This window comes from Myotis lucifugus, unplaced genomic scaffold (assembly GCF_000147115.1).
Source record: "Myotis lucifugus unplaced genomic scaffold, Myoluc2.0 scaffold_66, whole genome shotgun sequence".
NCBI classification, from domain to species: Eukaryota; Metazoa; Chordata; class Mammalia; order Chiroptera; family Vespertilionidae; genus Myotis; species Myotis lucifugus.
In genome coordinates this window covers 2,560,691-2,588,308 of record NW_005871114.1, presented here as the reverse complement: position 1 = coordinate 2,588,308, position 27,618 = coordinate 2,560,691, and the positions used below count along the sequence as shown (strand labels likewise).

Genomic DNA, 27,618 nt, shown 5'->3' with positions numbered 1-27,618 from the left:
TGAAGGAGGGGTAGACTCTCCTCACTGCTGGAGACACCACCTTCAGACACAGCTGGGGCAGCAGCCGCCGCCTTCCCATGGACTCGCTGCAAATGGCCCACTCGGGCCCTCGGAAGAAGAGACCCAGGCAGATGGGTGCCTCGATGGCTTCTCCTCCTCAGGACATCAAGTTCCGAGATCTGGTCCTCTTCATTTTGGAGAAGAAAATGGGAACCACCCGCAGAGCCTTCCTCATGGAGCTGGCTCGAAGGAAAGGATTCAGGGTGGAGAATGAGCTCAGGTAGGACACCACTGATTTCATTTGTGAGTCAGTTTTGTGAACAGCTCCTTTGAAACCCAAGAATCCTGTGTTTCCTCCCATGTAGGGATGAGGTGATGAAACCAAGGAACAGATCTGAGCCAATTAGGGAAAGTGAGATGAGTGGTGACTGAATAGAATTATATTGAAAATAATTAGCATCCAAAAATAAGGTACAATATTTTTTTTGCCTTTGACTTTTATGAGATGAGGTATCTAAGGACGATAAACAGAAACCTAGTTGGAAAATTCAAGGCTGAAGCCACTCAATTTCATTCTTGACCAGTTTGAACAAAACACCACCGAGTTCAATCAAAAATTTTCAGCTACTTTGAGGCAAAAAGAATGCTTTGGCTGCCTGGCTCTTGAGCTAAACATCTGGCTGTGCTGAGGTGACCAGTGTCTGTGACAGGCTAGGATGAGTGACTATAGCTGGCTCAGGTAGGCACCCCAATGTGGCCTTGATCTTACTTTTCCAAAGAACAGTGTAAGTGGGGTTTGTAGAGAGAAGGATCTTCATTAAAGATTCAGGGGCAACTCTGAGGCTGAGGGTGATAGGAATGCTCAAGAGAACCGAGACAAGAAGGCAATTGAAGTAACCATTGGCCTACTTGACTGGCTCACTCACAAACCCAGGCACATCCCAGCAATTAGCCTTATTGCTTTCCTCACTGTTATGTAAGCTCTTCACTGGTCTCAAATAGATGGAAGAGAAAACAAACAATCCAGAAATAAATGGTATTAGAACCTTGACATAAATAGTTCCAATCAGAACCACCAGGGGCCTTGCAGTGAATAAAGAATGATGATTAATACAACAGGCTGGATTTGATGGTCAAAGGAATAGACTGACCGATTTTTTTTTTTCCTTCAGGAAAACGATAAGAATTCTATGTGAAAATAAATTTGCATTTACAAAATAGTCTTTGATGTTTAAAAATAAAACATGCAAGCCTTTCGTGCTGAAGAAATGTCAGCTTCAAATTGCTTGAGAGACATATGTAAAAAGTTGATAATCAGATGTGGTAATTTTCATGAGACCCATTATTCATCTGAAAACACCATGTCACAGAAACATTTTATTTTTTATCAAAGTGCCTCATGCAGAAATTCTTGAGTCTTCCATGGCTTCTCTCCCTTCTGGTTTCTCTTTCTGTGGTCTCCTTTGCCCCTCCCTGCCTCTTTTTTCTCTTTAACCCCTATCTCATTTGTGATGTTAACCCAAAATATTGGATTGGGAGGAGGGGAAAGATGACATAGGCAAAGAGGCAGAGAGGGGGCAATATTTTAAAAAGAAATGGAAAAAAAAACACACCAGAAATTAAAAGCCTTAGCAAATACGGAACCGCTTTTTTGTGGTAAAGAAATTTGGCGAGGGCCGGGCAGGGAGGTGAGAGCCAGATGGTCAAGGTAGCACTTACATAGAAAGCTCTCTGTTGAACGGTCCATACTTCCAGCAGCGGCTGGCTAGTGAGGTCACAGGCACAGCTATAAACCATATCTGGTGGAGGAGGCAGGTACTTGGGCAGATTACGGAGGCAAGTTTCTTCTGGCAAGAGAGCTCTAGAGGCAGCGCTGTGCCCAGATGCCAAGCCCAGCTGCTCGGGCGACAGAGGAAACTGGTGCATGGTGAGCAAACTGCTGCTGTGTGTGCGATGGTGGCAGAGTTCCCAGGCTGGCAGCCCAGCAGACACATTAAATACAAATGTGTTCTATGGCACAACAATAAACCACAGGAAGTAGAAGTCCTAGCTCGCAAACGGAATTTCTGTACTGAGACACGCACACGCTCACTGGAAAGGCAATAGACATCATTGCAGGGGGAAAGCTCTAGATAAGAAATCTAGAGACCTCAAATGCTGGCCCTGACGCTTCCCAGCCACGTCATGTGAGGCGAGACGCCCTCTCTGCTCTCTGACCTTGGTTTCCAGATAAATGGTTTAGTCTGATGTCACCACCCGAGGTGATGCTGGATGCCAATGCGCTTTGATAAATTCAAAGTTATGCAACTATAAAGTGTGATTGTTTTCTTGTTAGTTAGCTGGATCCATTGACCTTTACAGCAAAACCCTAAGGAGAGGGTTCTTTCTCCACAATATGAACTAGGTCAAGTGATAGAAACAAGTAGAACAAAGACAGGAAGGAAATCAAAATGTTATAAGTGCTTATTTGGGGGGCGGGGAGGGAGTAGTAGTGAGAAATTATGGCTGCTTTTATTCTCCATTTTCCAAATTGTTTACAATATGCATCTATTTTAAAAATGAAAATAAAAGCTGATTTTGATGCTTCTCAGTAGTGAAGGCTGGCTATGCCTGTTCTTTCTAGTAAATAAGATTCTGAGAAGGAGGAGCTAAAGGGGGGAAGGGATGTTCTGAAAATAGTCAATAATCTTCATAGTTCCTAGCACATTCTTTGGCTTCCAGGAGGATTAAATTTGAGGGGAAATCTGATTCTTCCTTTACCTGGGCCTGAGCACAGCTTAGAAATGGCGCACCTGCATGCCCTGAACTGTCTGGAGCTGTTATATTCCCCAGCACATGTGCACATACCCTTCCATGTTGAAGAAGGAAGAGCTGTGGCTGGAAGGATGGCTCTTCAGGGTTGTGTCACCGGCAGCTTAACACTTGCTGGGTTCCACTGTTCAAGCAGTAGAAGTCCAGCAGATGACACTTGCGTCCTGCCTAGGCCTCCATAACTTGCCTACAAGGCTACCTTTGGAAGGCATTGTCTTCAGTAAAAGCAAGGCATACCATTGTGGCATCACAAGTAAAGGGTTCTGTTCATACCCACTCTGCACAATATGTGTGTGTCCTGGACATGCAAACTAGAAGGCATGAGCCCTGCCAGCAAGGGGTTTATGATGAGACAGGGGAGTCGGGATTGTAGCTTAGTTATCATCTAGAATTAAGAGACCATAATATAGTTTCCAAGTGTGTACTAGTATCCTCCTCCTCCTCCTCTCCCTCCTCCTCTCCCTCCTCCTCCTCCCCTCCTCCTTCTTCTTCTTCTTCTTCTTCTTCTTCTTCTTCTTCTTCTTCTTCTTCTTCTTCTTCTTCTTCTTCTTCTTCTTTTTCTTCTTCTTCTTTTTCTTCTTCTTCTTCTTCTTCTTCTTCTTCTTCTTCTTCTTCTTCTTCTTCTTCTTCTTCTTCTTCTTCTTCTTCTTCTCCTCCTCCTTCTCCTCCTCCTCCTCCTCCTCCTCCTCCTCCTCCTCCTCCTCCTCCTCCTCCTTCTTCTTCTTCTTCTTCTTCTTCTTCTTCTTCTTCTTCTTCTTCTTCTTCTTCTTCTTCTTCTTCTTCAATTAGCATTTTCCTTCCCTGATTCCTTCACTATCCATTCATTTCAGTGACTAGAGAGTCAGCTCTTAGAAAGGCAAACATTCAGAAGAGAACTCCCAATTTCATTCTCCATGGGAAGCAAAGGCTCTAACTTACACTGATGCCTCCTGTCATAATGATGCAAGAAATGTGTTTCTCCTCTGAATAAGCGCCAAGTAGCAAATCCAGGTGGCCGGCCGCATGGACCAACTCCCCTAGTGCCCCTCAGTGCCTTTCCCTTAACACACCCCAGCCTTTAAAAGGTCTCCTGCCTCGTTTCTTTGAAGTTGAACTGCCCTCATGCTGGACCCTCTTCCCTATTGCAGTAGTTATCCTATATAATAAAAGGCTAATATGCAAATTGACCGAGCAGCAGAATGACTGGTTGCTATGATGTGCACTGACCACCAGGAGGTAGATGCTCAACACAGGAGCTGCTCCCTGGTGGTCAGTGCACTCCCACAGGGGGAGCACCGCTCAGCCAGAAGCTGGGGCTCACGGCTGGTAAGCACAGCAGCAGTGGAGGGAGCCTCTCCCACCTCCGTGGTAGCACTAAGGATGTCCGACTGATGGCTTAGGCCCGCCCCCTTCCACCCTCCCCACCCCTGGGAGCGGGCCTAAACCATCAGTTGGACATCCCCCAAGGGCTCCCGGACTGCAAGAGGACACAGGCTGGGCTGAGGGACCCTTCCCCCCCCCCCCCCGAGTGCATGAATTTCATGCACCGGGCCTCTAGTTACTAAATAAAATCTATGCTTGCAGCTCTCACTAGTGTCTGGCTTTGTTTATCCTTAACAGTGTCCTATCACTTCAAATTTGTGGCGTCTGAAATAAAAACATTAAAGGTCATTGCCAAATAAACTGAACACCAGATGAAAAAGATGCTACCAGCTCTAGAAAATATGATGTTGAACTAGTCCATCTGTAGGCCCCTTCCAGGCCCAGTGTCCAAACACATTTCTCTTTATATTTTTTTCTTACTTTCCCCCCCTAACCTTGAACCTCTCCTCCCAACGCCCCTCTATGTCTAAGACCTACAACCCCTGGAAGCCCTCTTAGAGGAGAGAACTTCCTCCCTGGAGCATGGGCGATCCATGACCTCCCACTGGCTTTGCTCCTCATCTCATCCAGTTACCCTTCCTTGACTCCAAGGGCAAGGGCGTCACCAGGGCCATCACACACACCTCACTCTCAGACCTCTGACAATTTTCTTAGACATGGCAGGCTTCAGGAAATACTTGCTCAAAAGAATGATTTATCTGGTGAATATGGAACCAGCCAGAGGAACTTGTGATTTCCAAGATTAATTTTTGTAATTAAATTTTTTTTCTACAATGCACCAGTATTACTTTTGTAAGCAGCAAATTGATACTTTATTTTTGTAAATTTAGGAGCATGCTATGTAAACTCTAGTCCAGCTCTGGTCCAAACTACTTTGTATTTCAAAATTTGTGGAATTTAAATGAATGAAAATGCTCACCCTACCATTTCAGATGGGCCATAAAGTTAAGGCAAGACCCTCTCAGTTTTAAGTCTATCAGGGCTGGAAATAGAAACCTGTCTTTACTGCTTCGATTTTCCTGTTTCAGGGATTCGGAAACAGATCAGTTGCTAAGTGGAGTTGGCTGTTTTTAAACTGTAAACAGCTCAGCTTAACTGTAAATTACTATTTAAAGGCATTGCTTAAAAAAAACCAAGTCCTACATCAGATGGGAAGGATCAGGAATGACCTTTCCAGGGAAAGAAAACCGTTTTAAAGACAAAGATAAAAGCAGGTGACCGCCCATGGAAACTGGGGACGTCAGATTGGGGGTCTGTCTCCAGGCAAAAGGGATGCTGCCTCTTTCTTCATGGAGAATTTTTCTAATTATACTGAGAGGCAGGACCAACTAGGAAAAGAAAGACAGGAAGAGCCAGGATACAGATACCAGAGAAAAAAAATTCAGAACTAAGATTTATGAGTTAATTCCACAACTCAGGGCTTTCCAGACATCTGAGTGCCACATTGGGGCTCTTATATCTCTTACCACATGTGTTTTTATACTCGTAATGGGTTTCCTTTCATTGTTCCTAAACTGAATTGTTAAACATACTTTAGCGTTGTCCTAAGGCAGTGATGGCGAACCTCTGACACGCGAACTCATTTTTTTTGGTTGATTTTTCTTTGTTAAATGGCATTTAAATATACAAAATAAATATAAAAAATATAAGTCTTTGTTTTACTATGGTTGCAAATATCAAAAAATTTCTACATGTGACACGGCACCAGAGTTAAGTTAGGGTTTTTCAAAATGCTGACACGCCGAGCTCAAAAGGTTCGCCATCACTGTTAAGGTATAATATAAAAACTGTGAAACCCATTAAACCATGCCTGGTAGGTATAATTTTAAAATGTAGACATGAATAAACACATATGCCTTTTAAATGTTCAGGTGTGCCCGCTAAAATTACCTGATGTACCTGCAGAGAAACGCGCGCCGTGTTGGGAAACATTGCTGTAATTGAGCACAACATCCAGTTAAAAGAAGATCTTCCTTTACAGACGTGTTTCTCAAAGTGGAGTTCTTGGGCTGGGGGTGGGGGTGGGGGGTTAAAACATGGGCGCTCCCATGAAGAGGCAGGGGCTAGTCCCCTTTCCTTGCATCTGGGAGGGCTTGTGACTGCTTCGACCAATAGAGTGACATAATGTGACTTTTGAGGCAGAGTCATAAAAGGCCCTGTGGCTTCTACTATTCGTGGATCCCAGAACCTGCTGCAAGGAGTTTGAGTGCCCCTGAGAGAGGCCACACAAAGGTGTCAGGTTGACATCTGGAACGTCGCACCTCCATGGGGACCACACCAAACAGAAGGATCACCAGCCAAGCTGCCTGAATTCCTGGCCCACAAAATTGCAGATATAATGAAATCATTACCTTTGTTAAACCATTACATTTTGGGGCAGTTGGTACGTAGCAGTAGATAACCAGGACTGACTGACTATGTCAGAATCATGGAGGGAGTTTGTCAAAAATGCATGTTCCTGGGCCCTAGGTAAGATTTACTGAATCTGAATCTCTGGTAATAGGGCCCGGCATCTGAATTTTCACCCAGTTTTCTGGGTGTCTTGGATAAACACTAGAGTTTAAGAAACATTCCTGCCCTGACCTGTGTGGCTCAGTTGATTGGATGTCATCCCATGCACTGAAAAGTCACCGGTTCGATTCCTGGTCAGGGCACATGCCCAGGTTTCAAGTTCCATCCTGGTAGGGCAGTGGTTCTCAACCTTCTGGCCCTTTAAATACAGTTCCTCATGTTGTGGTGACCCCCAACCATAAAATTATTTTTGTTGCTACTTCATAACTGTAATGTTGCTACTGTTATGAATCGTAATGTAAATATCTGATATGCAGGATGGTCTTAGGTGACCCCTGTGAAAGGGTCGGTCGACTGCCAAAGGGGTCTCGACCCACAGGTTGAGAACCGATGTGGTAGGGGGTATGCAGATTGATGGTTTGCTCTCACATCGATGTTTCTCTCTCACACCTGCTCCCCTCCTGTCTCTCTCTAAAAATCAATAAAAAAAAACTTTAAAAAAAGAGAAATATTCCTTTGGAGCCATTGATGAATCAATTCATTTATTCATTCTACCCATGGTCTACCTATTGACCATTACTATGAACCTGGCCATGTGCTGGGCACCAGGCCTGGTTATAACCCAGACTGTAGCCAGGCAGATCGTAACCCTGTCCCTGCCCTCGGGCACCAAGGAGCATGAGGAGAACGTTTCAGTTCAGCACTAGTTGCAGAAGAGCCTGCGCATTTGCCCTGCGGGAGCTGAGGGACAGATTCCATCTCATAACGGCTTTGGTTGGCTCAGGGCCTCCCAAACCTAGTCCAGCACATCAGTTAGTCATGGCTAAGAGACTGGGTGCATTTAAGGAACTGAATCCACTGATATTTCAGGAGCAGCCATCTCGGCAGTGCCTGGGGGTCTTTGGAAAGTTGGGGACCGCCTTGTGAGGCTGCCTGCCACCTTTTCTTGTGAGAAGAAAGCCCAGGGCAAGGCAGATACACCTCAGCCCCACCCCAGGTCTTTCTGTCCTTGAAAATGACATTCATGTATATTTTCTCTCCTAAGGAGAAAAATGGTGATAGATGGTTCATGACAGAAAATACATTAAAATACCCAAACAAAACCTCACCCAGGGCTCTAACCACAGAGTAGTAGAACGTTAAGAGACTGCTTGAGTCATGCACACCTGGGTTTGAATTCTGGCTTCATGTAGCCTCCGTGAGCCTCACTTTTCTCATCTAAAATTATACTGCCCACCTCCTCAGACTCCTGGGGGTACCAAGTAAGCATATACTGTTGGGCCTTTGTATCCACTGGTTCCCCATCCACAGATTCAACCAATCGTAGATGGAAAAGAACTTTAAAATTCCTGGAAGTTGATCCCTTAACAATACAGTATACTAACTATTCACATAGCACTTACATTGTATAGGTGCTATAGGTAATCTAAAGTTGGTTGAAAATACATGAGAGGGTGTGCATAGGTTATATGCAAATACTATCCCGTTTTATGTAAGGGACTAGAGCATCCAAGGATTTTGGTATCCATGGGGGTCTTGGAACCAATCCTCTGGGGATACCGAGGGACAACTGTATACTAGTACATGTGTGTATGTGGTTATTATTTTTTCTAATATTCTGGAGTACTTCTCGCTCGCCTTTTTCTTCTGTAAATGCCTGTATGTTATTTTGTCACTCTTTCCCCGACTTTTCCAGGCATCTGATGTCTCTGCTACAGCAGGGCTGTGTCCTCAGTGAGGAGACAGTGGTGGTGGAGCAGGGGTGGAAAGAGTGGATGGTGAGGGGCATGGATTTGGAAGATGAGACCCAAGGCTCCTCCCTCCCGGGTTGAGGCAAAGCCCAGGGCTCAGAGAGCCTGGCAGCCTCCCTGTGGCTTCTCCATGTTGGTGTGTAACTATGGCAACTGTCCTTTCAGGCTTTCTGGGACAATTCTATTTGTCTCGCAGTCTTATTGTAGTTCATATGATATTGGACATAAAACACCATAACATGAGTTCTATGTGGCAGCAGCAGGGACAGTGGGCTAATGGCATTACCTAGGAAGTGTTATTGTATCTCTATTGCTGCCCTTTGGCGGGGATGCTCTGAGGGCCTTGAGGAGAAAGGAGAGCTTCTGGTTCTGGAAGTCCCCACAGCTGGTGATTTGTCTTGCCTTCTGCAGTGATTCTGTCACCCACATTGTGGCAGAAAACAACTCAGGTTCCGATGTCCTGGAGTGGCTTCAGGTGCAGAAGGTAAGAGCCAGATCACAGCCAGAACTCCTCGACGTCTCCTGGCTGATAGAATGTATGAGCGCAGGAAAGCCAGTGGCGACGACAGGACAACACCAGCTCGTCGTAAGTGTCCTGGTTGTGATTTCCACTGTCCGTGGCTTGATGGTTGGGAACATGGGCTACAGAATCAGCAGACCTGGGTTCTCTGCTCATGCCCCGTGTGACCTTGGGCAAGTCACTTAGCTTTTCTGGGCTTCAGTTTGCTCCTCTGTAATAGGGGATAGCAATAGCACCCACTTCAAAGGATGGGTCTGAGGATTAGAATAACATACATGCAAAACACTAACACAAAGCCTGACCTTACTAAATGGTAGCCATTTTTATGAAGAGGTACACACACAAATTCAAAATATTGAAGCCTTGATGTTCTGGGGCCAGAGAAGTCGAGGGTTTCTATTTTTTTCTTACTATGGCCATTCATAAAGCAAAAGATTAAGAAAGTTAAGCTCTCAATTCAAAATCCTTCACCATCATGCTAGAACCCTCAGGAAGAAGGTTCGTTTTCTTTTCATAGAAGAGGAAAATGGGACACAGACACCAGCGGGGTGAGGGCATGAGTGGGGGGATGGGGGGTTAATGGGGAGGGGATAAAGACACATATGTAATACCTTAATCAATAAAGAAAAAAAATTATAAAAAAAAGAAAAGGAAAATGGTATTTCACTGATGGTCCTTTTTCATGTTGGTTTTTTCCTGATTGGAAAAATAATGCATGTTAATTATAACAAATTCAAATAGTAGAGATTTGTATAATATAAAATTTGACTCTCCTAAAATTTTATCCTCTTTCCAGAGATAATTGCCATCAAACTGCTTCCAATTTTTTCTTCATGCACGTCTATGATTATTACTCTTGATTGTCATTAAACATGAATGCTCATGCAATTGTTTAGGTGAGAAGAGACTATTCGGGTGGCCCCAACCCAGAGCCCCAGGAGACTCCACCACTTGCTGGAAGAAAGATCTCTCCATACGCATGTCAGAGAAGAACCACTTTAAACAACCGTAACCACATATTCACGGTAACCGGGCTTCACAGCACCCAGGGCCGATGAGGCCTGCAGGTCCTTCCCATGAGTCTACGAACTGTGAATTCTTCTGAAAAGCTAGGAAAGTTTTTTCCACACTCACCACCACTCCCTCCCCCACCCACACACACACCCTAATCTCTGGTTTTCTTTCTATCAAGAATGGGCCTACTTCTATCATGGAAATGGACAAATCTATTTGGATTATACTCTTTAGAGATGGTAGATTACTATTTATTAAGAGTCATCATTATTGGGCACCACACTTGTCAAAGGCAAATATTCTGAAAAAGCAAATACAGTGATTAGTCCAAACCATAGTAAGAGCAAATTACATAGAAATAGCCATACTGCACTAACAGCCTGTGCTGGGAAACCGGAAGCGCTTCTCGCTTCTCTGATGTTAACTAGCTCGGGGAGGTCAATTCCTCTCTCTGAGCCCCAGTTTCTTCTCCATTCAATTAGAAAGTAGCTAGATTATCTCTAAAGCCCCATCCAGCCCTGAAGTTTGGCAATTGCGGTTCAAATGAGCCTGACAAGCCCACAACTGCTTGTCCTCCAGCGTCGAGTCAGTTGTCAGGTGGGTAAGGCATGCAGCACTACGGTGAATAGAAGACTTCTGTGCGAGGAGGACCAGGAAATGGGCACCATGTGCACGATGCCACACAGCTGCAGCTGCTTCCTCCTCCGCCAGAAGTGCAAACATACTCCACCTCAGATGACCCCGGCCCGGAGCCTGTGCCACCTGTGGTTACACCCGTCACGCGGCCAGCCTGTGTCAAGTGCTGACTGTGCTTTATATACAAGCCAAGAGATGGGGATACCCAGTGATCAAGGCAGAATCCTGGCCTCAGGCTGGTGGGAAAGTCAGCAAGCAAAGAAGGAAGGATCAGTAACTCCAAGTAATGGCTGGTAGGATGCCGTGAGCATGAGAGCATGCTTCAGTTAAATCATTTCTGAATGTCTAATGGCAGTGAACTCAAACTTTCCTTCCACAACACTCTGAGGCCTGTCTTCTTATCAAACAGGCGAGGGGTGCAAAGGTACTGAAGACCCAATCCTGACCTTGAGGGAAAAGGGCAGGCAGGGTTCCAATACTTGAAGGAGAGCAAGAGACATTTGCTGGTGACCACGGGGCTGGGAAACAAGACCGTGTTTTACTCCTCTGGTTTTATTCTTCAGGATGCCTTTGAGATCCTGGCTGAAAACTGTGAGTTTAGAGAAAACGAAGGCTCCTGTCTGGCATTCATGAGAGCGGCTTCTGTACTTAAGTCGCTGCCATTCACCATCATCAGTATGAAGGACACAGAAGGAATTCCCTGCTTGGGGGACAAAGTGAAGAGTATCATAGAGGTAAGGGTGAAATGTGATTTGTCACACCTCTAATAGGTAAGTAGGTAGGCAGGAAGAAAGAGAGAGAGAGAGAGAGAGAGAGAGAGAGAGAGAGAGAGAGAGAATAGATTTTCCTGCCAACTATGTAGATATATTCATGACTTATTTTACTTTCTCTAGATAGATTAGATAGATGATAGATGATAGATAGATAGATAGATGATAGATACATAGAATCTATAACCAATATTATGACAGCTGGAGCTATGTGGGGCCAGCTAAGTGGAAAAAAAGGACTCTCCTGTATTATTATTAATCACAGACAGTGAAAGACTCGAGTGACTTCAAAGCTCGCCAGCAGGGGATGGTCTGACTTCAGACACAGGCTGGGTGAAGGGCCTCAGTTCCATCAGGGGACGTCACCCCCCAGGATGGTGGTGGGTGTAACGGGCAGTGGAGTTGATTCTGCATCTCTGTATAAGTTTCAGATAGAGAGCCAAGGGTGGGTGCCTATTTATTTAATGATGTGAAAGGATTCCCAGCAAGGCAGGTCAGTCACCCAGGAGTATGTTTCAGTATAGTCAAGTGCAAGGTCAATTATTCAAGATAAATAACCCTAACTCTATCTAGAGGAGGGTGGTGGCTCTGAGCCAGACATCATAAAGGCTTGAACTTCGTGTTGGCTTTCAATGGGTCCGAACCTAATCCACTCAGATAAAAAAAATCTTTGTTTCAGCAAGTTCGTATCCATTGAAAAGAAAATTATCACAAATATGTAGACACCTTTGGTCAGTGAATATTCTGGTTAGGTGTTCCATAGATTTGGACCCGAATCATTCTGTACCTTTGTTCCTGAGGATTGAAAAGTGACACTTGGAAATATATGACCTGGGATTTTCAAGATTATAGGGAAATAGTCTTGTTTTCTTTGGATAAGAAACATCCTCCACACAACGGGTGTGCATTTTATGAAAAGCCAAGCGATTTCAGCATCTTAGACTGTGATTGTCCAACATCACTAATTTAAAATATTTTCCAATTGTCTATGCAGGAAATTATTGAAGATGGAGAAAGTTCTGAAGTTAAAGCTGTGTTAAATGATGAGCGATATCAGTCCTTCAAAGTAAGTGATTTTACACATATTTACAAAAAGTGATTTTTCAGTTAATCCTGTTACTCATTCTAGGTGGTTGTATGAGTCAGCCTGGGCTGCCCTAACAAGATGCCAAGGACTGGGTGGCTTAACTAACGAATATTTCTTTTCTCACAGTTCTGAGGCTGGAATTCTGAGATCAGAATGCCGGCATGGTTGGGTTCTGGTTAGGACTCTCTTCCTGGCTTGCAGGTGGCTTCCTTCTCAGTGTGCCCTCACATGAGAGAGAGAACAAGCTCTCTGGTGTCTCTTCTTATAAGGGCACCAATCCCATCACTATGGCTCTACCCTCATGACCTCACCTAAAGCTAATCACCTCCCAAAGGCCCCATCTCCAAATACCATCACACTGGAGGGTAGGACTTCAGCATATGAATTATATACTAGAGGCCCAATGTACAAAATTCGTGCAAGAGTAGGCCTCAATCTCGCGGCTGCAGTCCCGGCTTGCAGTACCGGCTTCATCCGGAAGGTCATCTGGAATGATACCCAGTCTAATTAGCATATTACGCTATTATTATTATAGATTTTTTTTTGGGGGGGGGGGCGCTGCAATTCAGTCCATACCAATGGTCTAGGAAGCAGATGCCTAAATAAGTATAGGTGCTGGAGCTTATTGCCACGCTAGGATGAGATACAAATTACCTTACCTTCCAGGAGTCTGTCACTCATGTGCACAAATACCACAGGGACACGACAACCATGGGACGGAACAAACCTGCTCTTAAAGAGCAAACCTGTGTTGACCAGCTCCTTCCTGCATCCTTGTCTACTTTGGAGCAGCTTTATTACCTCCCAATGCTCCTCGCCTTGGAATTGAGAGACTTCTGCCAATCCCTTCAGTTCAGCAGGGATGCACAGGCCCAAAAGGTGGTGGTGGTGGGCAGGAGCCTGGGCTTGGAGGGCAGACAGACCGGGTTTCAGCCCGGGTTCTGCCACTTACCAGCTGTGTGATGGTGGAGAATTTATACAACCTCCATGCGCATCCCTCTTTAAAGTGTGAGGATAAATCTGCAGAGCATGAGTGTGTGTGAGGGACCCTTGGCGAAGGGAAATGCCGACAGGGATAGCTGTTGTCACAGGTGGACAGCACAGGCCATGCCGTGATCCAATTACTGGGGAACCCTATGCAGATTCGAGAACCTGCCTCCTCGTGTCTACTTCATTTATCAGGAGAGGACCCCCCTGAAACAAAAATTTCTCTAAAAAATTACTATCACCCACTTACTTGTCATAATGAGGAGAAACTGGGTCAGAGATTTGCTTACACTTTTTCTTAATCCCTTGACCTTGAAAAGTATCATTCGTTGTTATGACTATTTTAGAACTGAAGGCCTGCTTCTTCTTCCCTTTCAGCTCTTTACTTCTGTATTCGGGGTGGGACTGAAGACATCTGAGAAATGGTTCAGGATGGGTTTCAGGACCCTGAGTAAAATAAGGTCGGACAAAACCCTGAAGTTCACACGAATGCAGAAAGCAGGTAAACCATGTCTCCTGAAAACCTCCCGTCGTTACCATGGGCTGGGCAGGTGGAGGTAGAGCTCTAAGTCAGCTGCATCTCAACTCTAATCCCCATGAGCTGAGGTGCTTGTGTGGCCTCTTTTCCTGCTGCGGTTAAAAGCAAACACTTTTAGAATCAGACAGCCCTGGATCCAAATCCAGGCTCCTGCAATCTCCAGCTGTGTGATCTTACATAAGTGTTAAAGTCTCTGAGCTTAAGTTACTTCGTCTATAAAAGGGAGGTAACATTGGTATGTAAGTGGGAAGTAAATCAGATAATGCAGGCAAAGTCCTTAGTGTTGTGCCCGGCACAGAGCAAATACGCCCTTTATGTAGTGGTTGTCATTCCTTTATGTCCAGATGTCAAGCCAGGTTGCTCTGTTGATCTGGTTCCTACTAAACTGTCCCTTCTACCCTTTGGGTCCTGGTTGGGTAAGAGGCATCAGTGAGGGTTGACACGGAGGATTAACAAGCAAAGGATATTTGAACAAACTAGAGTTGTTGTCTGCCACAAATTAGATCTGTTTTAGAAACTGTAGAACACCAGGACATAGAATGGAAATGGTGGAAATCCAGACGTAGGGTTGATCTGGTTGACCCAACCAGACTGGTTAATCTGGGAAGAGAAGACTGTGCTGACACAGGCATCCTGAAAGCCTGGTGGGCCACCTGGAGGCTGGAAGTGGCTTGGTCACTTCCATTTAGGGAAGGTCCTGCTAAACCTTTTTTAAATGAAGAAATTCCAATGCATGGTAAAAAAAAAAAATAATTGTACATGTTTTAAATGTTTACTTAAAATTGAAATACAATTTAATTGGGATTTGAAAGGGCATCATATCCACAATTGTGGGCCCTGTGGCTTCTGAGTTACACAGAATGATGAAGTTGCCAACATTTTAAAGATATAAAAGTAAGGGGAGGGGAGGGGACTCTTTCCCCCTCCCCACGTGGGAGTCTGTACTTGTTCTTCAATAAATTCCCACCTTTGCTATTAAAAATAAATAAAAAATAAATAAATAAATAAATAAATAAAAGTAAGGGGATCTTCTACAAGATGAGACTAGAAATAAAAGAAAATAGCTATCTTATGTTTAAGTGTTGAAAAGAAACAAGCAAAGGAAAAGTAAACAAATCAAATCTTGGTGGTTCTCATTAACATAGCTATACAAAACTCCTGCTCATCTCTCATCAAGTTGCTAACCTCAGAGAGATTGCTGATATGCTTTATAAGATGCCATATAGGAAATAAGAGTCTAGGGCAGTGGTTCTCAACCTTCTGGCCTTTTAAATACAGTTCCTCATGTTGTGACCCAACCATAAAATTATTTTCGTTGCTACTTCATAACTGTAATGTTGCTACTGTTATGAATCGTAATGTAAATATCTGATGTGCAGGATGGTCTTAGGCAACCCCTGTGAAAGGATTGTTCAACCACCAAAGGGGTCGCAACCCACAGGTTGAGAACCGTTGGTCTAGGGGAAGACAAGACCTGGTATTTAATTCTGGGCTCTGGGTTCGATTCTGGTCAAGGGCACATACCCAGGTTTCCAGCTCTATCCCCAGTAGTGGGTGTGCAGGAGGCAGCTGATCAATTATCCTCTCTCATCATTGATATTTCTATCTCTCTCTCCCTCCCCCTTCCTCTCTGAAATCAATAAAAATATATATATTTGGCCTTGAACAATCACTGTCTGAAATATAACATTGCTCAGTGTATTGTTTCTTGTAATAAGCTAACCTCCCCAACCATACCAAAAGGAAAAGCAAGAAAGCCAATAAAGTTGCTTTCCCAGGTGTCAACAAATTATTACAGTCTCTCCAAGCTCATTCCTGATATCTGCACATGTCCTTAAAAAAATTGTTGTCAATCATGACTTTCGGTGTGTGTACATCCTGAATGCACACAGGAATTTTATGGATACCAAGTGAGTTGCAGTTTGAATATCAGCCATGATGAAATATTTTGTATAAAAAGTCTAATGGAACATTGCTTTTTATTTTTTCACATTAATAGATTATGTATTTAATTTTATTAAGTTGATTTTTATTGCGGTAAGAGCACTTAACATGAGATCTACCCTCTTAGTAATTTTTCTGCCTTGGTATCATAACTTACTTATCCATTTCCATTGTGTGCTAATTAGCTTGACTGTGGTAATTATCAAAACATCACATTGGAAACCTTAAATATATACACAGATTTTTATTTGTCAATTATACTTCAATAAAACTGGGGGGGGGGGGGGGCGGAATTCCTGAAACAGACTTTGCAATCAGGAATTGGGCTGCCCCTGGAGGTATCAGAGCCTCCCACTGTTAGAGAGACGTAAGCAGAGTTGGAAGGTCTCCCGCTTGGACCTAGATCAGAGAACAGAGCCTTGTATTGAAGGATAATTCATTGTCCCTCGGGATCTGTGAGTCTCCCCCGCACCTCTGCTCACCTCTCCTCCAATGCTTCATCTCACATCTTGGAGGTAAGGCTTCCCTCTCCGTTACTCCTCCGCCTCACAGCCCCCTTATGGGTCTGTGGGAATAATCAAGTCATTACAACAACTCTTCATCCGAACAATCCTGTCTGAGCTTTCATTTCTTCATGTTGATCAGACAAAGAAGCAACAAGCCAACCACCAAAGACGTTTTGCACGTTAGATGCACACCTACCCTCTTCCTACTCTTGACTTTAACTTGATTTCATCTATCACCTTCCAACCCTGAACCTTCCTACCCCAAACCTTTATGCATTGTCTTCTTTAATAATAGGGTGTGGCTTACTGATCAAGGGGGCTGGTTCTTCAATAGGAAGTCGGATTTGAACCGTTTGGTTTCTACAAGGATATGCAAGATTGTTTCTTTCTTAGGAAATTGTGAGCCTCTCAGTTAGAAAGCAAAGAGCCATTGTTGCCATGAAAAATTCACAGCCGAGAGGACAAATAACATGCCTGTAGCCACGTTAGCTGTACGTGGAGCAGAACCCCTTCCCTTGGAGGGCTGGTCATTTCACACGAGATGTGTCACTCTCTCCATTGACCTGTCCAATGGCCTCTCAGGATTCTTCTATTATGAAGACCTGGTCAGCTGTGTGACCAAGGCCGAAGCGGAGGCTGTGGGCGTGCTGGTTAAAGAGGCCGTCTGGGCATTTCTCCCGGATGCCTTCGTCACCGTGACAGGAGGGTTCCGGAGGTAAATAACGAGGGCTGCTTTTGCTTCCCCTGCTCTAACGCCGTCAGGGGCTCCCTAGGCTTCTGAACCTGGCACGAAAGGTCTCTGGTGCTGTGGCCCCAGCCTCTCTCTGCAGCCTCGTTTCCCGCACCTCGTGTTCCACCCCAGCAATCCCATCTGGCTCATCATTCTCTGCACACACAGGGCTGTTTCTTGCCTCTGGGACTTTGCTCAGCTGGGTCTTCTGCTTGTCCTGGCTTTCCTCAAGTCGCCTGGCTGATGTCTTCTCATCCTTTAAGATTCAATTCAAATGCCACCCCCTCCAGAAAGCCTTCCCTGAATCCCTCCTCCCTATGCTGGGCTAGGCACCCCTTCTCAGTGCTTCCTGGAGAGCTGCCAAGTAGTTTGTTTGTATTTGTGCTTTTCCCACTAAGATTTTAGAACTTAGTGCTTGGCGAGAACCAGTGCATGGTGCCTGGCACAAAGTAGGCATTCAAAAATATTGGTTGAGCCAATGAATGAATGAATGAATGAACTCTCCACAGAGATGTGTGCAGGAAAAAGCCTCCGTTTTCAGAAGGAGATTCCTTCCCCCTCACACCCTCCCCTGACCCTCTCTTTGGCTATCTTACATGGTGCTGCTGGCCGTCCGGGCAAGCTGAGCCCTTAATCTATGTCATAATCCTAAGAGCCCCATTTTATATTATGCAAATATAGTTCTTAGTTTACTGTTACCATGCTTGTCTGTATGTGTGGGGTGGGGGGTGCACTGCACGTGTGAGTGTGCAGAAGAAATAATCTTCCTTGTCATTTTTACCCACACATACATGATCATATACATGTATGATTTTTTAAATTTTTTGTGTCATAAATTTATCTTGCAAGGCGTGGGGTGGTGTAACCAAGGATATTTTGTTTAAACAAAGGTCAGGAGCATTTTGTGTTGCAAACCTTAAGCATAAGGCATAAAAACAAAGACTGTTAAAGACTGAGAGCTAAAAATCTAACTTCCATTTTCTACTGGTTATTTTTAATCAGGGGTAAGAAGATTGGGCATGACGTAGATTTTTTAATTACCAGCCCAGGATCAACAGAGGAAGAAGAACAACAACTTTTACCTAAAGTGATAAACTTATGGGAAAGGAAGGTAAGAAGAAAGGTCAAAAGTGGATGTTTGGGCACTCAAGCATTGTGTTAATGCCATTGCATTTTACACACTGACTCAATCATATAATGACTAATCGATTCTCAGTTATTTGCAACAGCTGGTACAATGCCGCATTGCCATGAGAGGTACTGCATACACACAGCCTGTGTTTTCTTTGTTCATGGTTGGTTTGTTCTTAAAGGGGAAGGCGAGTTGCAGAGCACTGGCCTGCGATCAGAAATGGGGGGTAGATTCTCTGGCAGCTCTGCTGTGAACGGCCTTGGCTGGGCCTCTCCAACCGCCAAATTCCCCACTGCAGAGGGAGGATAATACACCCGCCCTGGCTTCCTCTCTGGGCGTGGCCCGGTGGGCTCACAGCGCCGGGACAAAACACACCCACGTTCTGCTGGAATCCACAAGGCGTCCATTAAGAACATTCATTAACAGCCTGGTATAAGCCCAGCTGGTGTGGTTGAGCTGGACCCTTGAACCAAGAGATCACTGGTTCCTGATCAGGCTGCAGGCTCCACCCCCAGTAGCAGGCATGCCTGTTCCTATTCTCTCTCCCTAAAAAAATCAATAGAAACTTTTTTTTTTTTTAAGAACCTGGTGCCACCCAGCCAGCATGGCTCAGTGGTTGAGCATCCACCTATGAATCAGGTCACGGTTTGATTCCCAGTTAGGGCACATGCCCAGCAGGGGGTGTGGAGGAGGCAGCCGATGGATGTTCCTCTCACACTGATGTTCCTCTCTCTCTCTCTCTCCCTCTCCTCTTCTCTCTGAAAACAATACAAAAATGAAAATTAAAAAATAATAATAAATAAAAATATTAAAAGAGCCTGGTGTAAAACCGGGGACCCTGTCCATCGGGGACTCTTCCTGATTTATGTCTTTCCATTTGTTTGCAGGGATTACTTTTATACTATGACCTTGTAGAGTCAACATTTGAAAAGTTCAAGTTGCCTAGCAGGAAGGTGGATGCGTTAGATCACTTCCAAAAATGCTTCCTGATTTTAAAATTGCACCATCAGAGAGTAGACGGTGGCAAGTCCAGCCAGCAGGAAGGAAAAACCTGGAAGGCCATCCGTGTGGACCTGGTCATGTGCCCCTACGAGCGCCGGGCCTTCGCTCTGCTGGGCTGGACCGGCTCCCGGGTAAGCACTGCCTGGGTCCTCGGGACCCTGGCTGAGAGCAGGGACAGTGGCCATGGGGGCGGGGTGACAGGAGGGTGCAGTGCCCAGAAAGCTCTACACCCGGCATTCCACCTGCACGTGGTCAAGCGAGACAGATGGATTTGGAAGTTATTCTCAAAGTGTGGTCTCTCAACCGGCAGCATCAGCCTTACCTGGGAACGGGTGAGACATGTAAATTCTCCGCCCCACCCAGACCTACTGAATACGAAACTCTGGGGATGGAGCCCAGCAATTCGTAGTTGAAAAAGCTCCCCAGGTGATTCCAATGCAGGTGAAGTGTGAGAGCCACTGAGGCAGAGCCAGCAGCATGGTGGCTAAGAGCACAGGCTTGGCCTCCCCACACCTGGTCACACGTCTCTGCACTGCCCCCTAGCAGCTGGGTGATGTAGGACAGGCTCCCATGTCCTGTAAGTCTTAGTTTTCCCATCAGGAAAGTGAGGGCGATGACCTCAGCTACCTCCCTGGCTCACAGGATTCAGTGAGATGAAGCTGGCAAAGCCCTCGGCACACCCCCGGCACCTGGTCAGGCTGGCCAGGCGGCAGCTCCCCGCTCCAGGCATTTTATAGTCACAGAGATGGAGCCCCTGATTGGAGGCTCATTAGTACGTGCTCCACACTCTGAACTCAGTCCTCCTCCCACGCCCCCCACTTTTTCACCCATGTCCCAAAGCAGCTGGCTGTTCCTCAGAGAAACGAGTCCTTGGAGGTTTTTATATGGAAGATGAATGACATGACACAAATGAATTGCCCTCAACCTTGAGTTAAATGTCAGGTGTCTGTGCTTTGGGGCTGGAATTGTTCCAAAGACCCAGAACACACCTGCCACATAATAGATGATCAACAAATATTTGTTAAGTAAACATTAATACTCTCCAAATGAAAGCCATCATCATAATCCCTAACAGTGTGTGGGAAAATGCTCCTGACATTTTAGCACAGGAGTCCAGGAACCTCTCACCACCCAGAGCTGGGGAGTCAGGGCAGCCTCTCAGTGCCCCCACTATCCCCTCATCTCCAGACTTCCCCTCAGTGTGAGCAGCCACTATTCTAAGCGTGGTAGACAGCAGGAGAGTGACCCAGGGCTGGGAGGAGGCTCTGTGCTGACCAGCAGCTACAGCACCCAGAATCTGCTTCACCCCACTTTCCCCACAGTCCTGGCTTCCCCTCTGCTGCATTATAAAGGCCTCCTGCTTGGAAAATCTGTTTTCTCACACACCCAAGTGGTGGGCTAGCAGAGCAGTTCCCAGCTTCAACCTGCTTTCCTGTAATAAAAAAAGCATGCCTCGCCACTAGAGGGCACAATTATCCCCTACTTTCACCCGATTCCCACAGGAAAGAACAGTATTTCTAGATTTATGCTTCTCAGAAAAATTAATTTCAATGAGAATTTCATTGATTGTCCTCCCATTCCAAGTCGTTCCTATCCTTTAGTTTAGGCTTCAGGTTTTGCTCCCTGTGACTTCAGAGTCCACCCCTGATCACAGGAGATGCTGCTCTGGGGCAGGTGGCTCAGACCATCAGCTTTACAGAATCTCATATGAGAGGATGTTAGAACCAGAGGGGACCTTCCTCATGCACTTCTTCCATCATCCTGTTTGAGCAAACAAGATTCAGAGAGGCTGGGTGACTTGTCAAGAGATGTACAGCCAGACTGGAACAAAATCCAGGCTGGAACATGGGTCTCCTGATTCCTCATTCCCTTTTGGAAATCTAATATTCCAAATTAAAAAACAAAAACAACGGTCCCCCCAAATTACTTAACCAGCATTTACTCTGAACCAGATATTATTCTGTACACGATCCTCACAATATCCATTTGTTCATTCAGCAAACATTTGCCATACATCAATGTGCCAGGCATATTTGACAAGGAATACTGTATAGTTAAGAACAAAAGAAATTGAGTTCCTGTTTCCACAGAGCTTACATTCTAGTGCGAACACTTGATCACAGAGCTCTGTCATAGCAGAGCTTTGCGCTGGGGGAGAAAATCGCTTTGAGAATGTTTAGCAGCGTTTAATTCCACTTCGTGGAACGTTTAGTGTTGAGATAGATATTTCATTCTAGGGATGTAGATGCCTCTAAATGCATAATACTGAAGACAGTCTAGACTTGATAGTAACTTATTTTATTTATCTCTTGTCCAGCAATTTGAGAGAGACCTCCGGCGCTATGCCACACACGAGCGGAAGATGATGCTGGATAACCATGCTCTGTACGACAAGACCAAGGTAGAGCTGATTCCCTGAGATGGGCAACTTTGACCCTCCTCCCAAAGGCTGGCTCCCTGAGCACTTTTCCTGAACTGATTTGAGTGTCCAGTTTCCGTTTCCTTCGCCCAGAGTGTCCTGCTCCCACAGACCATAGCTGAGGGCAGCTGGGAAGATCCTAACGGGAGCACAGCCTCCCACCTGGCCCAGAATGCACCTCAGGGGCACTGGGCTCAAAGATGATGAGCTCATGGGGTCCCCAGAACCAGTCCAGCAGTGACTATTCATTGAGTTTAGTATATCCTTGGTGTTTGTGATGAGTAACTCCAGAGAAAACCAAAGATCACAAATACCACCCAAGCACTCCTCAAATGCAGTAGGCAGTAGCATTGTGAGTGACCCCTTAGGTCATTAATGAGAGTCGACTGCAAGAAGGGAAGCGTCAAAGCTGCCCTGAGTGGTTGCCGAGTGGTCAGTTAGGCTCACTCAGCAGCCATGTTACTCATTTGGAATGCTAGCCTGGCAATGTCACAATTCAAACTCACGCAGCAGCAAAATGATAAATTACTATATCAGTTATAAAGAGTTAAAAAAATGTTCAACTGTTAGTCCACAAGTGCTGAGGTCTACTGTTCGTACAGTGGTCAAGGACACTAAACTAAGCTCTGAGAGGAAAGGAGACATAAAATAACTGAAAGTAATCGTGTTTGCCCTCTAGTTTATAGTCTAAATAAGGTGTGTTTCATTAGAGCTTTCTTCGTTACAAGTGTCAGGAACCCAACCTAAAACCGCATGGGCACAGAAGAGGAATTTGGCTTAAATACTGCAGCATCCGGGTAATACTGACTTCAGGTGTGGCGGCATCCAGGCGCTCACACAGGTTTCCCTCAGTGCTGGTTTCGTTCTTAGGCAGGGTTTTCCCATGAGTCCCATCCTTCCAGCTTAGCCACCCCAACAGAGAAGAGCCTCTTACCTAGTAGTTCCAGCAAGAGCCTGAGCTGATGCTCATCGGCCAGGCCTGGGCCCCGTGCCCATCCTGAATCCGTTACGGTGGCTCTGATTGGCCAGACTTGGATTGTGTGTCCCTTTTTGGAGGTGAGATCAGCCCCACCCGATCCTCATGGACTGAGAGTGGGGGGTGGGGCGTTCCCAAAGAAAAATCAAGGTGCTCTTGTCAGAAGAGAGGGCCATGGATGCTGGCAGGATGTTGAGCGTGTGCGTGGAGGCAGATTCACGTAACCCTATTTAGGAACACTTGCAAATTGACATATAATAAATAGTTCAACATAATCGAGTGTCTCCTATGTATCCAACACTATGGGATGGAAGAGAAGTGGTGTTTGGTTTTAAAGAGGACAAGAGTGGAAGCCTGGTGGGGTAAGGGCAGGTGTGGAGAGCCAGGAGGAGAACACAACACATAGGAGTACCCAATTCTTGTCACTCCTCGTTACCTATAGCAACAGTACTGAGTTCCAGCTGCACATTAGAATTATCCAGAGGTTTTAAATAGATTGATTGCAAGAACTCTTCTGACATTCTGATTTCATTAGACTGAGTTCAAGTTTCAATATATTTTTTAAAAACTTCTTCAGGTGGTTTTAATGAACAACTGTGGTTAAGAACCACAGGAAAAATACCAAGTGCCTTTAACTGAATATATGAGGCTGTCATAATTTTACCTTAATTTGTTAAGTGCCATGTTTTGTCCTGGGAAAATATAAAAATTATAGAATTCAGTTAAGACGACTTTTAATGCTCAGAAGCAGGGAATTCTGTTTTTTGGCAATAATTCATTTTGTCAAGATAGTTTTACGAGTAACACTTGCTTTGTGTTAGCACTGTGATGCTGAACAAAAATATCTGAATGCCCGTATTTCTTGTTATGCTTTCAGAGGATAGTTCTCGAAGCAGAAAGTGAAGAAGACATTTTTGCACACCTGGGACTGGATTACATTGATCCATGGGAAAGAAATGCCTAGAAAATTTTGTTGACATTTGAAAAAAAGTTTCAGCTTAAATAAATATGCTTCATATTATAGTTAACGATGCCTTAGGAAAGTTGGGGGTTTTTAAGTCTCACTGAAATGCAGATTGTTTCCAGCAGCAAATAGTTTTGGAAACATGATAAGGCATCACCTGGTAATGGGTTATGCTCTAACAGGCCATTTGTACGACCGTTGCTTAGAATTCACAATGCATTTTGCCATAGAAACAGTGTTGTAGTTGGTGGCTCCTTTCCAGGTTCCTCATCAAAGCCCACTTCCCCACAGTGTAGCTGAAATACTGTCTATTTCCAATAAAAATAGGAGGACACAAGATGATTGAATCTTCTTCCTTTTTTTCACTCAACTATTAGAAAATACTGTAAAACAAAAATACAAAATGAAAGAATAAAGAGTTTAAGGCTTATCGCAAGGGGAGAAACAGGTTTCATTCGGCCAGACATTCCGAGGCCGGAATCATGGAGCAAGGAGGTCTGGAAGGGCAATGTCAGAGAGAATGGCTGATCAGCACAACAGTAAGTGGGCTGCCACCCGGTGGGGAAGATGGACATCACAGACTGGGGGCCGGGAGGCCAGGAAGCCTTCACAGAGGAGGAGGGATCCTAGTAGGCTTGCAGTAATGGGAGGATTTGGATCCACACCGGTTTTTGCTCTATAACGAATTTCATCAATTAGGGTGGTGACTAGTTTGTGGAATTCAGACGTCCTCAGTGCCTTTGGCTTTGGGGGCAGCGCGCCCTCTGGTGGTGAACTGAAGAACCTTTGAAGGCAAGCACAACATGATCATGGGCTGCACCCTGTGGAGGACTGAACATCTCCATCACCAGCCAGCAGAGAGAGTGCCAGCACCAGGAGTACCCCTGGGATAGCCTTAATTCCAACCCCAGGGCCAATGTCATACTTTAATATAGGTGGAGAAAAACCGCAGATGTGTCATAGGTCCATAAGAAGGACTGTTTCACTTTTCACTTTATTCCACAACTAGAGGCCCGGTGAACGAATTCGTGCATGGGTGGGGTCCAGCTGGACTGCCCTGATCAGGGCCAATCAGGCTGGGCCGGCCAACGGGAGGGACGCCCCCCCCAATTGGGGCGATCGGGGGCAGGGCTGGCCAAGGGGAGGGGCCGCGGGTGGTTGGCCAGCTGGCCCCACCCCCAGGTTGAACTCCCAGTCGGTCCAACTCCCGCCCGAGGGGACAATTTTCATATTAGCCTTTTATTATACAGGATAACTTTTTGTGTATTGTAGCAGAAAAAAAATGATAGAAACATCAAACCTTGCTAGTTTAGTAGAAACAACTTGGACGAAAGATTCTAAGCAATGGATTGTAAGTGGAATTAAAGTAAATGGTCCAAAATATGTCAGACCTCATATTATAGACAAAATGGCCAAAGTGACTGCACCCGGGGGATATAGAGTACAACTGAATTTCACAAGGGGCCTTGCAAAGCACAGTTGGCAGGTGGCAGTGACTGAGTTTGTAGAATCCGTCCTTTGTTATTTGAAGAAGAGGGGAGACAGGATTCCTGGAAGTCTCCTCACAAAAGTGATGGCGAAGGCCTCGCCCGAGCCAGCTGACACTGCACAGCCTTCCCTCACATGGTAGCCACATTGCTACTCAGCCCACCCCTTCGGCCCAGTGCTCATGTACTGGATCCTCTGGATCTCTCTTCTTGACCATGAGCTTTTCCCCATGATAGTCCAAGGACTTGGGCTTTTCTCTCTACTCCCACAAAATGGATATAGCCTCATTTCTAATAATCATTTAAAACACTATTTACCGTACACACACACATGCGCACACAGCCCATTGCAATTTGTCTTCCTTAAATATATCTGATCACAGACACAGTGGGAGTAATGAATGGTCCAACCATGAGCTGCCTCTGTAGTCAAGGCATGTGTGGCTCCATCTGATTTCTACCCTGAGATATTCAGAAATAGGATCTGCTTTCCTTCATTACCCCCTCTGAGCTTCATTTTTATATCATACTGACCTTGACGAACCCTCCCATAGAAGCCAGATATAATGACTTTTTGAGAAATGGGATGTAAAAAAAGGTGAGGAGGAAGACACTCAGAAATCAAGCCCCTTTTCTAAAATCACACACACACACACACAATTCCCACTGGGGTCAGGAACAGGACCCAAGGGCTCCTTCTGGATGCACAGTGATCTCACTTGGTGGTTCGCTGCTTCTTAAACCACAAGATCTGAGAGCTGGAATGAACCTTGTCAGATCTGTCCTCAAAGAAACAAACCAATCCAAAAGTTTTCCAGATCTGTCAATGAAATTTGGATTGGTTATGAAGCAGCTTAGCATCTCTCCTCACGCCACGCTCAGATCCCCGGGTTTCCAGCTCCAGTTCTGCTCTTTGAGCTACATCATTCCAGGCTCAGTCTGGGCACAAGCCACCACAATCCCCTCCTTCTCTCCACCTCCACAGTAGGACGATAAGTGTCAGGCATGATCTCCTCACTTCCTGATACAGTCTTCACATATATGTGAGCTTCTTCTGCTCCCATCATATTCTTCTCACGTGTGGGTGGTCTCCTAGGATTCTTGAGAAAACAAACAGGTTTTTAAAAATACAGCAGAGACTTCTGCTACTGGCCAAGTTGGAGTAACAACAACCAGACTTACCCTCCCACCTACAAGAACCAAAGTTCAGACAAATCATCTAAAACAATAGTTTTCAAGACACTGGACATCAGCAAGGATGGACAGTGATCCTTAAAAGACAGAAAACAAATAATTGTCTGAACTTGCTGCCTTGGGAGGGTTTTTGGGCCATTCAGCATTCTCTTGCTTAATGTTAGCATAGTGTCTGTTGTTCTATTCTTTACTTTTAATCTATTAGTGTCTTTATATTTAAAGTGAGTTTTAGTAGGCAATATATAGTTGTATCTTGCTTTTATATCCAATCTTAATATCTCTGCCTTTTAATTGAGATATTTATACCAATTATATTTAATGGGATATTGACACAGTTGGGTTTAAATCTACATTTTTGCTATTTGTTTTCTATTTCATGTGTCCATTGTTACTTTTTAAACCTTTTCTCTGCCTTCTCCCATTTAGATTTTAGAAGTGCCTTATTAAGTTCCATGAAAAAAAATCTGTTGGGATTTACATTGGAGTTACATTTATTATGTAGACCAATTTTAGGTTGTTTGACATCTTTATGCTGTTAAGCTTCCCTATCCATGAGCATGGTATATAATTCCCATTATTTAGGTCTTATATAATATCTTTTACTAAAGCTTTCTATTTCTCCTTAAAGGGGTTATATTCCTCAGCATTCTATGTATATTTTATTGCCACTACAAAATGGTATTTAAAATTTTTTTATTTTTTATATTGTTATTGATTTTTAGAAATGCAAATTACTTTTGTATACTGATTTTGTATCCAGTAAACTTGTTAGAATTGCTTGATAATTCTAACAATTTATCTGTAGGTAATCATATCATCTGAAAATAATGTAAGTTTTGTTTCTTCTCTTTGAGTCTTATATGTCCTACTTCCTTTTCATATTCTACTGCATTGGCTAGGGCCATACAATATTGAATAGAAGTGAAAAAAATGAGCATCCTTGGCTTGTTTCTGACCTTGAAAAGAAAGAATTCATGAAACAATATTCCCTTAGGTAAAACATTTTAATGTGATTATATTAAGAAGATATTCTCACATTCCATTTAAAAACATACTATATCCTATTTCTAAAAAGGCTAGAATATTAACCAACTAAAATGGCTGTTAAATTTTGAAATTTTCAAATCCTACTTTAATAGGGCTATTCATTTACCTATCTTGCCTCAGCCCAAAAAACCCCACAGAAAAGTAAAAAGCTGAAACTAGTTCAATCATGCAGTCTATGTCAGCAAAGAAGGTGTGTAGCCACTCTCGAGCTTGACCTCGTCATGTTAGAT

General features: G+C 44.6%; 2 protein-coding genes across 2 annotated transcripts in view; one reads left to right on the top strand and one right to left on the bottom strand.

Annotated features, from left to right (window-relative positions):
• Positions 1–23,997, top strand: DNTT (DNA nucleotidylexotransferase). Its single transcript, XM_006089990.1, has 11 exons — positions 1–280; positions 8,847–9,021; positions 9,852–9,980; positions 11,169–11,339; positions 12,370–12,441; positions 13,828–13,951; positions 17,020–17,152; positions 18,170–18,278; positions 19,187–19,432; positions 21,619–21,702; positions 23,574–23,997. Exons 1-11 carry the CDS (start codon positions 78–80, stop codon positions 23,658–23,660), a joined length of 1,533 nt encoding a protein of 510 aa, XP_006090052.1. The 5' UTR covers positions 1–77; the 3' UTR covers positions 23,661–23,997.
• A 2,073-nt stretch (positions 23,998–26,070) lies between these two features.
• Positions 26,071–27,618, bottom strand: part of OPALIN (oligodendrocytic myelin paranodal and inner loop protein) — an 8,913-nt gene continuing 7,365 nt past the window's right edge. The window contains exon 5 of the mRNA XM_023754832.1: positions 26,071–26,247. Within this exon, the coding sequence (XP_023610600.1) occupies positions 26,071–26,247 (177 nt within the window). The remainder of the gene's footprint in view (positions 26,248–27,618) is intronic.